Source organism: Ictalurus furcatus, chromosome 24 (genome assembly GCF_023375685.1).
Source record: "Ictalurus furcatus strain D&B chromosome 24, Billie_1.0, whole genome shotgun sequence".
Taxonomy (NCBI): Eukaryota; Metazoa; Chordata; class Actinopteri; order Siluriformes; family Ictaluridae; genus Ictalurus; species Ictalurus furcatus.
Genome location: NC_071278.1, coordinates 7,067,334 through 7,080,011, shown reverse-complemented (window position 1 = coordinate 7,080,011; position 12,678 = coordinate 7,067,334). Strand labels below are relative to the sequence as shown.

The window sequence follows — 12,678 nt, the reverse complement described above, 5'->3', positions numbered from 1 at the left end:
TGACATCATTACCCGTCAACCTACGGAGCCAATATTTGCGTTTTTGTCTCGAAAGAAAAATAACCTCTGAGCAAGCGAGGCTCCGGCTCCTGAGAATTCAGCAAAAATATGAAACGCGCAAAGACTTTTCTCTCTTTCACGTGAGGCTCGTAATTACAACATCGCGAGTTTTAATTTAGTACGGCGGATTAAAAAAAAGGGGGGGGGGGTTGTATTTTTAAACTCAGACTTAATGAGTTAAGTGTTGTGTATTTTGACTACAAGCTGCACCTATGGGAGAACCGAGCCCTGCAAATGGTGGCATTACATCTGTTCTTGCTCTCAGCAAAACTCTCAGATGTCTGTGTGTGTGTGTACTACCGAGTGTAAGGTGAGCCCATAAAAACACCAGGTGACTTAATGCCTACAGAACTGCTGTGTGTGTGTGTGTGTGTGTGTGTGTGTGTGTGTGTGTGTGTGTGTGTGGTGGATGTGGAGTTAAAGTGGATTACAGATAAATATCCCCAAGACCGAGTCAAAGAAAAGAAGCAGAGACCTCTAACTGACCTCCTATTTACTCTGTAAATATTGAGCTGTATTTATGTTGAATAAATCTAATACACATGTTCTCTATGCTCATTACAGAGCAAAGACAGAGACAGAAAAACAGCCCTGAGGAATTAATCCGGAGCGAGGATGAGACAGACGGACTCGAGGACATCTGAGGACAATCACAAACTTTTGACTCAAGACTCGACTTTAAGGTGTATATATATATGCAAATAAAAACATATTTAATTGATCCCATGTAAATTACACTCGGACCCTGATTCTTGGGCTGGAAAGCAAGCGCGATGGCGACTGAACCTCCCCCGGACAGCGGTGTCTTATCCAAAAATATTTTCATATCCACCACAGCCGGTTCTACAACTCGCTACGAACCCCGAATTTTCCAGCTTTAGCACAGAGCAGATGCAAAGATATTCACCAAAATGTCAGGCTGGACCGCAAAAAAACACCACCTTCAGTGACGGAGCGCCTGAACCTCCGAGAAGAGAAGAGAAGAGAAGAGAAGAGAAGCGAAGCAGCACTGCAGTCTAATCTGGACGCGTGTGATCAGACAGACTGGTGGACAGCAAGAAACCGGGTCCAGACATAAAGACAGATCAAGACGCCGTGAGCGTTTAAACTGATAGGTTAATGGGGGACAATAAGTGTGTCCTTTACCAAATCCAATCGGATATTCTCAGAAATGTGCATTTAGTTAAATAATTAAAAAAAAAGCCAATAATTTAATAAATTTAACACGATATAATGTATGTTAAATATGGCAAAATTCATATACTCACTGTTCATTAAACTCAAAACATAAAACAGACTTTTTTCTGGGTTTTTTTGTTTTGTTTCGTTTCGTTTTATTTGGTCACTAATCTGTATGTAATGTCTCACTTCAGGATTATGGTTTGGTAAATCACCTCAAAAGGAGAGGAAATAATAATAATAAAAAAACAGACCGCACACAGGTCATATGAAACTCTCCCAAGTCACGATATCTACGTAAACGCTTTCCTCTTCCTTCGTGACGTCAGGCTGACAGCACGGCACGCAGAAGTGAAGAGAAATGAACCTTTTTTTTCCCCCCAGGATATGAAACTCATACTGGGTACACAAAAGCCTTCACAAAATAACAACAATTATGCTTTTACACATCCGGTTATAATGAAGCCTGCGTTAACAGACATGCAGTATGTAGTAGCACTCTCAGGTGTAGGGGAAGTTGGAGGTAGAGGAGGTCTGGACGCTCCTGAGCTCTGTAGCCGTCGCTTGCTAGCTCACACACCTTGACTAACTGCCCACCGAGTTCCCAAGCCGAAAACGTCCAGCCCTCTTGAGGCTCACATCCGGATCACTTTAGAAAGAAAGAAAAAAAAAAACGGGTCAGGTTACCAGTACCAGTCCAGTCTCTGACTCTTACACACCGTCATGCGTAGACTGTTCCCCTGATGTACACCTCTGAGAGCCACGCTGACAGACTCTCATCCCTGATCAGCGCGAACGCACAGCGCCACATCCACACAAACCCGGTGACCTGCTCCACCTCCACACATCCTCCACAACAGACTAGTCACAACGCTGATATTAACCACAAATACACCAATTCTATAGCACTGATTGGTTTTTCAGGTATGAATCGATTTCATTTATGGCCGTTTGAATGTGCATAAAGTCAAACTATCCGATCTTTTATATAAAAGGATGAAATATGATATAGTTGGATACATGAATTCTGAAAAAGAAATAATTCAAGTGCAAGTGTGACTACACTTTTCCCCTAGCCAGGACAGATTTCCATGGAGCTGAACTTTGCCTGCAATAATTTCTTGGTCATTATGAGAAGTGTAATTCAATTTTTTTTTTTTTTACCACTCTCCTTCATATGCTGAGACTAGTGCATTAATGTACCAAGGCATTCCACCTTTAATACGTAGGGAAGTTTGTTTTTTTTTCTTCCCTAACCTGACCATGACCATGTGCAGAGACAGACTGGTCATACCATCAGGGCACGCAGGCCATTTTCAAGCTCCAACTCCACAGCAAAAGACTGGATGTGACTGTAATAATGGTCCCAATGGCCAAGTTTCCTCTAGCCCCGAGTCTGTCTGGAGGATGGTTAGCAGATGACGAGCAGACTGGTCTGGCCTGATTCTGCTCTGCTTAGCATCAGCGTGTTTTTGCTTCAGGCATCCCATCCCAGCGAGCGTGGCACTTAACGGAGGAGGAAGAAATCGATGCTCAATTTTTGTTCGAGCTGGAACCTTCTGGATCCCCAGACAGAACCCCTTATCACAGACAGCTGCGAGACACAGGCCCCCATAGACCTCCATCCCCCGCCCCCATTTCCCTCCGTTTTCACCATCTCATGTGGCTTTATACACCAAAACCCAGCAAATAAATCCCATCATTATTTCTAAACCACGGTCTTGAAATGAAGGTCACATGGAGGTCAAGCTCACAATTAGTCACGACCGAAAAGGAAGGCTGATTGTAAGCTGTTGCTTCCAGCATGGACCTGCCATTCTACTGCTGATAAATAAATAATCTAGAGATTCTTGTACACAGGGCTTGAACCTTGGAAAATGCGTGCGGAAAGTTTGCATTTTGGCAAACCAGGTTTCAAATGGGTTTCCCACCTGGAGTCCAAGCATCCGGTACATCACTCAGAGAAAGTCGTTATTTATTGAAAATTAAATATCTAATGATGCCCTGAAGCTTTCCTCACTACAGACTCCAGTATTATGACAGAAGTGAAAGCCATTTAGTAGGGGGCCAGGAGAGCAAACAGTTTGCCCGAGATTGCAACTTTCCTTCTTAACCGTTAAACAAAAAACATCCAGATGTTAGTTGCATACAGATGTTTTCGCTTCTGTTCCTTAAACTTTGGTTTTAAAAAAAAAAAGTTCCGTTTTAAAGTTTATTTAGTTTTAAAGGGAAGCTAAACTTTTCTTTCAGAGAAACTGGAGGTGTGGATAACGTTAGCATGTAACGCTAGGGACAGAAATCATATCACTGGACTGTATTTATGTAAAGTGTTGAATAATGATGAAAATGTGCCACGACTGAACGCATGCGAATCCTTGTGATTTAGAAGAGACGGCTTTTGTCACAGGTATGTGCTAAAGGGAAAAGTGTTGAATTCTCCTTCCTCTAAATCCTCTGCGTGACCCCTTCTCACCCCCGGCAGGGGCTCGCTCCAAACCCCCTCCCCGATGACAGCGCTCGCTGGCAGTTGGTTTCAATCAGGCCTTCTGGCCGGACACACGTTGGGCCAACAGGGAGCTGTGTTGAAGACCGGATGAAAAGGAAATCCTAAAAACGACGGAATGACAGGTGGCTAGTTTGGCAGCGGCTGAAGAATCATCTCTCCTCGAACCTATCCTCCGCCTGCCCCCACCGACCTCCACACACCTGCAAGAATCTGGCCAACTGAAGACCGGGGTGCTGCTCGCTCCGTCCGACCAGCATGCGTCTCACAATCCACCGAGTCACGTCCTTCAGACCACCCGCGTTCTGCTACCCCGAAGCCCAGACAAGCGCTCTACATCAACATTCCCCCGTCGACTTACAACAACACATCCCTGCTTCTCCTTAAACCGACTATTAGAGAGAGATTTCCTGCTGATAGCACACTGACAGTCCAAAATTCCACATCATTTACGAGCGATGTGTCAATTTGATCACTGTATTGATTTCAGCAGACTACAGAAGACTGAAAGCAGACCTTTGTGTCCTCAGAAAGGAAAGCTTTTGGAAAGTTCTTCACCTCCTGCACATTCACAGGAACCTCACACATTCTTATTGATTTTTTAAAAAAAATTTTATTTGTAATTTTAATACACATCTCATATACAGCATTGCAAACCCGGTCTAAATCGCCAGACTGGAATTGAGGAGAATTTTTTATTTTTATTTTTAACGTTCATCAATTTCAAGCTGGAGGACATACACTATAAAAGGACACGACGGGGCTGGTCTCACATCCAGATATTTCTCTTCAGTGCTGTAGCCATGACCTGCCATTATTACACCTTATTTAATTCTCAATAAAATCAGATTTGAACGATAGGTTGGAACGGTGCATGCTGCAGCAGGGATTGACCCAGCCTTCCAGTTCAGAGAGAAAACATTAATCCCACTAGCTACTGTACATCCGAAAAAGTGTGCTTGAACAAACGCTAAAGTCGCTGCTTAATTGAAAAAGATCTGTATATGACATTGTTGAAATATTATTATATTATCCAGACTAAATGCCAGCTGAAATGACCATACGATATTGATATTGTGATCAACCACGTCATTAACTCCAACATGTATTTAAATATTAGAATTACTTTACGTTATGACTTAAATATTTTTAAAAAACCAAACAAAAACAAAACAACAAATATAATATTTCACAAAATAAAACTATATTAATAAGGTACAGTAAACTTCTAGACCGCTCTGAGTGGACTTCATACTGCAGGGTTTGTAACACTAAATGGGTAAAAGTGTAGAGATCACTCAGACGGTGGAAAATGTAGGAATCTCGGGGGTTAGCTACACTGTAATAGCTACACTGACGTCCATAAAGGACGTTTTAATGGTCGTTGAGGGCTGGGAATGATTATTATTTTATTCCGGTGTTAAAAGCAAGTCTTCTGGCTGTCGAGGTGCTCTGATCAGCATTAGATTGAAACCACTCTGGACACAGCTCTGGGGCGTTCTCTCGAAATATCCTTCTCAATGAATTTTAGGAGAAACCATAAAGCATTATCCAAAATTATATATATATATATATATATATATATATATATATATATATATATATATATATATATATATATATATATATATATTTTTTTTTTTTTAAACATCAAGTTCATTTAAAAAAAAAAAATTTTTTTAGTCAGAAGAAGTAGACCAAGGCATACACTTTTGCACTCCGGGACACAACAGTACAATAAAGTCTCTCCAAGACTCTGCGTAGTGTCCGTATAACCTGCCGCGAGTGCCGCGAGAAGCCAAGGCTCCAGTTCCAGAGTTAGTAAAGAATACAGCGGTTCTTCCACCACATTTTGGCTCGGCGCGCTCTTGATCACGCCACTCCACGAGCTGATCTCTTCATTCGCACAGGCAGGACTTTACCTTTGATCCTACCTGTATACTACTGGAGATTCGCCTACTGATGAACTCGGATGTAAATCTGTTTCTCCTCAGACGCGCGGGGTCAACAACCTTACAGGGTCACGCGGGTCAGGGAACTGACATTTACACCGCACAGGTTATGTCTGGGGTTTAAACGAGAGAACAAAAGCACTCCGGTGTGAACCGCGGAGCTCCAAGAACATGATCAGAGTAACAGTCTACGTCTTCATCACAGAGAAAGTCCCAGCACAAAGCTGTCAATCTGACTATAACAGAGTCCATGAGGACGTTCTAAAGCTCTGCGCCGGGACATTTAGGGATTATCTACATGTGTGGATGCAAGTGCAACTCGCTTCCAGGTGTGAGGGCGAGAGATATGAAAATATATCATATGATTCCTGAAGGTATTTCTACCATATGCATCCTGACAAATACAGGTCTGTTTACATTACTGCCAATGACAACAGTGTAGTAGAGCTCCACTAAAAAACCCACGTTTTTTACATACAATCAAATTATTTTAATGATTAGGTCCAACATTTTATCATCAAATCACTTCTACTTCTATTCACTTCTACTTCTAACTACTTCTATTCACTTCTACTTCTAACTACTTCTATTTCTAACTACTTCTATTCACTTCTAACTACTTCTACCCACTTCTACTTCTAACTACTTCTACCCACTTCTACTTCTAACTACTTCTATTCACTTCTACTTCTAACTACTTCTATTCACTTCTACTTCTAACTACTTCTATCTACTTCTATTCACTTCTAACTACTTCTACCCACTTCTACTTCTAACTACTTTTATTCACTTCTATTCACTTCTACTTACTTCTAACTATTCCTACTTCTAACTACTTCTATTCACTTCTACTTCTAACTACTGTTATTCACTTCTAACTACTTCTACCCACTTCTACTTCTAACTACTTCTATTCACTTCTACTTCTAACTACTTCTATTCACTTCTACTTCTAACTACTTCTATTCACTTCTACTTCTAACTACTTCTATCTACTTCTATTCACTTCTAACTACTTCTACCCACTTCTACTTCTAACTACTTTTATTCACTTCTATTCACTTCTACTTACTTCTAACTATTCCTACTTCTAACTACTTCTATTCACTTCTACTTCTAACTACTGCTATTCACTTCTAACTACTTCTACCCACTTCTAACTACTTCTATTAACTTCTACTTCTAACTGCTTCTATTCACGTCTAACTACTTCTATTAACTTCTACCTGCTTCTATTCACGTCTAACTACTTCTATTCACTTCTACTTCTAACTGCTTCTATTCACTTCTAACCGCTTCTATTCACTTCTACTTCTAACTACTTCTACTCACTTCTAACCACTTCTATTCACTTCTAACCACATCTAAGTACTTCTCACTTCTACCTACTGCGACTTCTATCCACTTCTACTTCTGACTACTTCTACCTATTTCTTCTTACTTCTATTCACTACTACTTCCAACTTCTATTCACTTCTACTTCTAACTACTTCTATTCACTTCTAACTACTTTACCTACTTCTATTCATTTCTACTTCTAACTACTTCTATTAACTTCTAACCACCTCTATTCACTTCTACCTGTAAGTACTTCTACTTCTAACTACTTCTACTTTTACCTGCTTCTATTCACTTCAAACTACTTCTATTCACTTCTAACCACTTCTACTTCTAACTATTTCTAACTACTTCTACCTTCTAAGTACTTCTATTTATTTCTACTTCTAACTACTTCTACCTTTTACTAATTTCTAACTACTTCTATTCAGTTCTAACTACTTCTACCTACTTCTATTCACTTCTACTTCTAACTACTACTAACTTCTAACTACTTCTAACCATTTCTAACTTCTAACTACTTCTAACAATTTGTAATTAATTTTTTTTAAACCCAAGGATATCAGAATATCCATTATATCACAGAAAAGCATGGGAAATGGTCTGCACTTATATAGCACTTTCTTAACCTTAATGGTTCTAAAGTGCTTTACACTGGTTCTCATTCACCCATTCACACACACACCAATGGTAGCAGAGCTGCCACGCAAGGTGCTAACTTGACATTAGGAGGAACTTGGGGTTCAGTGTCTTGCCCAAGGACACTTAGGCGTATGGAGTCACATGGGCCGAGAATCAAACCGCCAACCCTGCGATTAGTGGACAACCCGCTCTACCACCTGAGCCACAGCCTCCCACAATGCCACAGCATAGTGAATTTTATCGCAAAATCAATATATATTCATACTGCCCAGGGCTGTTCCTCAATTTTAGTAGATTTCACTTCATGAAGCTCGGGGATTAACATTAATCTTACCTCACACCTCGGGACAGTCACCATACTGTTTTCTTTATTAGTATTTACTCTAATGCATATAATAGCAATTCCCAGAGTTAGGGCTATTTTGTAAACGATACCACACTAGAGATATTCTCTCTTTAGCTTTTTATATATTCATATTTCTGACCCTGTAGAGTCTATAACTGGACATATGAAGCAGCTCAAACAAACATTCACTTTTCCACTTAATCAGAAACCGGTCCAGAAATGCTCAGAATGTCATCAGATACTGTCTGCAGAACAGCAGGTAACAGAAAGCGCACGCTGTAATGACCAGTGGCAAGTAGAAAGCAACCATTAACAACAAACTGCTTGATTTTAAGTGGCGTTAAACGCAGTATGAAGTGAAGTGTGAAGTATTGCTAGGACATGATGAAAATCAACTGTGCTGTGGGAGGGACAGACGGATGTGTGTATACTTTAGGGGAACAAGCAGAGGTGGCCATTAGTCATGTTCAGATGATTCGTCACGGTAACGTAATGGAAATCTCCGTCTGCGCTCCACTCAATTCGCCGTCTGATCTGATATCAAAAGGTCGAGTTTGCTGGCATCACTGACCCATTCAGCTTGGACAGCTTTACAGATATTTCTTTCTACTTTGTGCACATCCAGATTTATCATCAGGCTCATGGCTGGCCTGACACATGGATGAGTGCCTAATACCATCTCTCACTGAGCTACACAATAATGCAATCAAGATCCAGTACCACCTGGGTGACTGTCTACCACTCTCTCAATCATGCAAGCTGCTTCCTCTCAGAACTGACAAACCTGCTGTATGAATACATTACTCCCTCTTATGCATGCGCACACAAACATGTTTAAATGACCTTCCTGCCCATTTACTGTGCACAGCTCCTGCTAACCATCAGGGGTTTTTTTTTCTTGCAGTAGCTGCTCGGTGGCCGGAAGACGGAGTCGCAGTCAGTCTTATTCCGCAATGTGTCTTCATTCATTTTGCTGAGCACATGGAAAAGCCATTCCAGGTTTGGGGGGTGGGGGGGTTGAGCTCCTTTCCTGCTGGCTAGGTCTTGGACAGGCGCTGCAGTTGCCCGTATTCCCTCTACACTCTACTCACAGGAAACAGCCCATTATTACAAAGGAGGGTGGAAGAGGAGGAAGGCTTGGAAACTAGGGATTTGGAAGTCTGGAGTTTTATTTGTAGACAACTTGTGCCGAGATCCAAGAGGGACTGACTGAGCGCCGATCTTATCCGCCGTCCCCAGGCAAAGAAAGGGTCTAATTTAACAGGGCCCAAATGACAAAAGACCTCCCCGTAAAGACACGTGAAGAGAGGACAGACAATCACAGGGCTTGATGAAAGACAAGAAGTGAAGCGCAAACAAGATTCTCCTGCACTTGTCTGATGGGAAAGAAGCAAAAACAAACACTACAGAAGACGTTTGTGCTAGACAACCCTATCTGAGTAAACTGAAATATATTCTGGGATACTGGTGGCTACCTCGACAACGCTACTGGTGACAGGAGCAAAATAAATGGAAGAAAAAGCAAAGAAGCATGAAACGAGACGAGACAGGGTGAACATGTCTGCATCTTCTGGACAGTTCGGGTGCTGGAAACTCTTGCTTCATTTACAGCAGCTCATGTAGTGTGAACGCGGATTGGATCGGATCGATTTACGTTCCAAAAAAGTCACGAGCACTGACCCTAGAAGAGGGTTTTTCCTGCGAGAAATATGATGCATACAATCCCTGATAGAGCACCTTCTTCTCCGTGAGCACATGAGACTACGCATAAGGCAAAAAACCATCTGTAAGCCTCCATGTGGGCAACTCATGATTATAAACTTGAGGCTCATTTATTTCGACTTGACTGGTGAACAGGTCAGGGGCTTGATGTCAAATCAATGAAGTTGAAATTAATGATTAGTAGTCTCAAGTTTGTAAGAGTGAGTTGACCACGTGGAGGGCTACAGATAGTCCCATCTCTGGCAACAACCCTGCACAACCTTTAAAAACCTACAATACTTACAGACTAAATGAGGACGCTGGTCACTGACTCCCATCCTCCCCCAAATACACAAAGCATTGACCTACCCCCCCCAAAAACAGGGCCACTGTTAACAGTTCATTCCCGGTTGGTAGGCAACTGCCAAGAACAGTTTTGGATGGCTGACATGTTTAGGTTCTACAGCCTGGCAGACACTCCAGCCCTCTGTGTGCCAAGGTTCAATGATTTTCAATGGAGCATTTAAATTAAAGAGAACAGGAAGAATTCTTTAATGGCTCCGCATGCAAATATGAGAAGTCACAGAGCTCCTGGTAATGAAAGAAGGTCTGCATCACAACTCTGGAGGCCTCTTAATGTTGGGAGGGAGGGGGAGTACACGAAAGGGGGAAAAATCGAAATAGACTTTATAGAAAAGCAGTAACTTCAGGTAGAGAGTGGTCTGAACATCTGAAAGTTGTTGGAGTTGCAGCCGCCCAGTAACCTCCATCTCCTGCTTTCCCCTCCTTCACCTTATATGATGTTTTGTCCAAAAAAACCAACAGCTAGTTTAATGTAGTTTGATCATTATGTGTACATTTGTACCATAAAGCAGCTGTACTTCTAAAATCTGACACTGATGCAATAGTATTGAAGAGTAGCTTGAAAACCAGGTCCATTAGGAACAATGAAATGAAATGAAATTTAATTTGCATTTAGAATTAAGAAGATGAAGGTGATTAGAGAATGGCCTACAGGGCAGCTCTCATAGGAAGCAGGTGGAGAAGATCCTGAGAGTGTATATGCTTCATCAGGAATGCTGTTAAGGATTTAAAATATAAGAGTTTTGATTGGGTTAACACTTTTCTTGGTCGTCGCGTAATTCCTCAAGTATTATTTCATAGTGTTGATGTAATCATGATTATTTTTTAAATAGTCAAAATGAAGAAAAAGCAATCTTTCTCTAAGCAGATGTGCAGGCAAACCTTTGACTGTTAGTGGACGTGGATGATATTTTGTGAACTTGGTAGTAATGTTGCCTTAATATTAATTTCCAGTCATCATTTTTGAGTCTACTAGACAGTCAGGTTTCCTTTTTTTTTTTTTTACTCTAAAGTGTTTTAAAACACGTCTTACCATTCGTGACAAGTGGAAAGCAGGTGGCAGAAAACGGCAGAATAAAGGGTGAAAGCAGGAGGGAAAGAAAAGGAAGGCAGAAGAGGAAAACAGTAAACCACAACAAAAACAACAGGAACCCTTCGTTCCGTCAGGACGCGGCCCAATAATGACGGTCCAACAACTGCTTTACACACATTCACTGGAAAGAACAGGAATGTCTTGAAGCTCTGCATTCATCTCCGACACTTAATAATATACGTTTTACAATATTTTATTTAATGCCCTTAATAAAAAAGGACAAAGACGTTTAGGTCACCTCACCTCTTCATCTGAAGTGTCCTGATCATACTCATCCACCTGAGAAGATATACCAAGGCCACTGGCTCTGTCTGGTTTCACACTCATTTCTTCTGTATCAGACTTTTCAGCTGTACGCTTTTCCTTCTTCAGCGTTCTGTGCTTGGCTGCTTCGACATCAGTCTGTAGAAAAAGTCACAACAAAGTCTGTAAGTATTTAATAAATCACAATGCACTTCAAGAAATTTGCACTGCACTTAAATGTGCAAAAAAAACCCAAAACAAAACATGTAGTCATAGTCAAAAAAAAGTTTTTTCAGACAGAATTGAAATCAAAATGTAAAAACATAACATTTCCCCTAGAGGATACAAACGGTAAAATGTTTAGCAGTTTAGCAGCAGAGATGTTCTCTACAGCTGGGGTTCAGGTTTATGTCCGGACCGTGTCCTGGAGTCGCCTCGAATAAAAACGAGTGCGTGACTCCTCGTCCCCGATTCCGACACTTTACTGCAAGTTGGTTGGAAACAAGATTTAAAAAAAAACAAAAAGATGAAACGAGCCTAGTTTAGCCAAACAACATTCATATACAGTCATGTGAAAAAATCAGTACACCCCATGGAAATTGTTGGCTTTTTTGACCTATTTGGACAAGCAAACATTTGATTCTCTTTGAAACAGTGCCTCATAATAAAGTTGATAATAATAATAAAGTTGATAATCATTTATTCAACAGAAAAAGTAAGTACACCCTAAGCCTCAGATATTAGTATCTAGTATTACCCCCTTTAGCAAAATAACTTCTCGTAGACGGCGTTTCTGCATAATCGTCCACCAGGTTTGCTGGAATTTTTAACCACTCTTCCATGCAATATTCTTTCAGTTGTAAGATGTTTGAGGGTTTTCTTGCACGTACTGGCCATTTCAAATCCCCCCACAACATTTCAATGGGATTCAAATCCGGGCTTTGACTAGGCCATTCCATATCCCTGCATTTCTTCTTTTCGAGCCATTCCTTGGTGGATTTGCTCGTGTGTTTAGGATCATTATACTGTTGAAAGGTTCACTTTCGGTTCAACTTCAACTTTCAGACAGATGGCCTCACATTATTTTCAAGCACTCTTTAATATAATGCAGAATTCATAGTTGGAATAATGAATGGAAGCTGTCCAGTCCCTGAGGCAGCGAAGCAACCCGAAACCATAACATTTCCACCACGTGCTTCACAGTTGGTATGAGGTGCTTCTCCTGAAAAGCCCTTTTTGGTCTGCACCAACCATGTCT

General features: G+C 41.1%; 2 protein-coding genes across 2 annotated transcripts in view; one reads left to right on the top strand and one right to left on the bottom strand.

The window, feature by feature from the left end:
* Nucleotides 1-785, top strand: part of scxa (scleraxis bHLH transcription factor a) — a 4,661-nt gene extending 3,876 nt beyond the window's left edge. The window contains exon 2 of the mRNA XM_053612315.1: nucleotides 625-785. Coding sequence (XP_053468290.1) covers nucleotides 625-663 — 39 coding nt within the window. The 3' untranslated portion in view covers nucleotides 664-785. The remainder of the gene's footprint in view (nucleotides 1-624) is intronic.
* bop1 (BOP1 ribosomal biogenesis factor) overlaps nucleotides 1-12,678 on the bottom strand; it is a 60,265-nt gene that overhangs the window by 35,840 nt on the left and 11,747 nt on the right. The window contains exon 3 of the mRNA XM_053612303.1: nucleotides 11,421-11,579. Within this exon, the coding sequence (XP_053468278.1) occupies nucleotides 11,421-11,579 (159 nt within the window). The remainder of the gene's footprint in view (nucleotides 1-11,420; nucleotides 11,580-12,678) is intronic.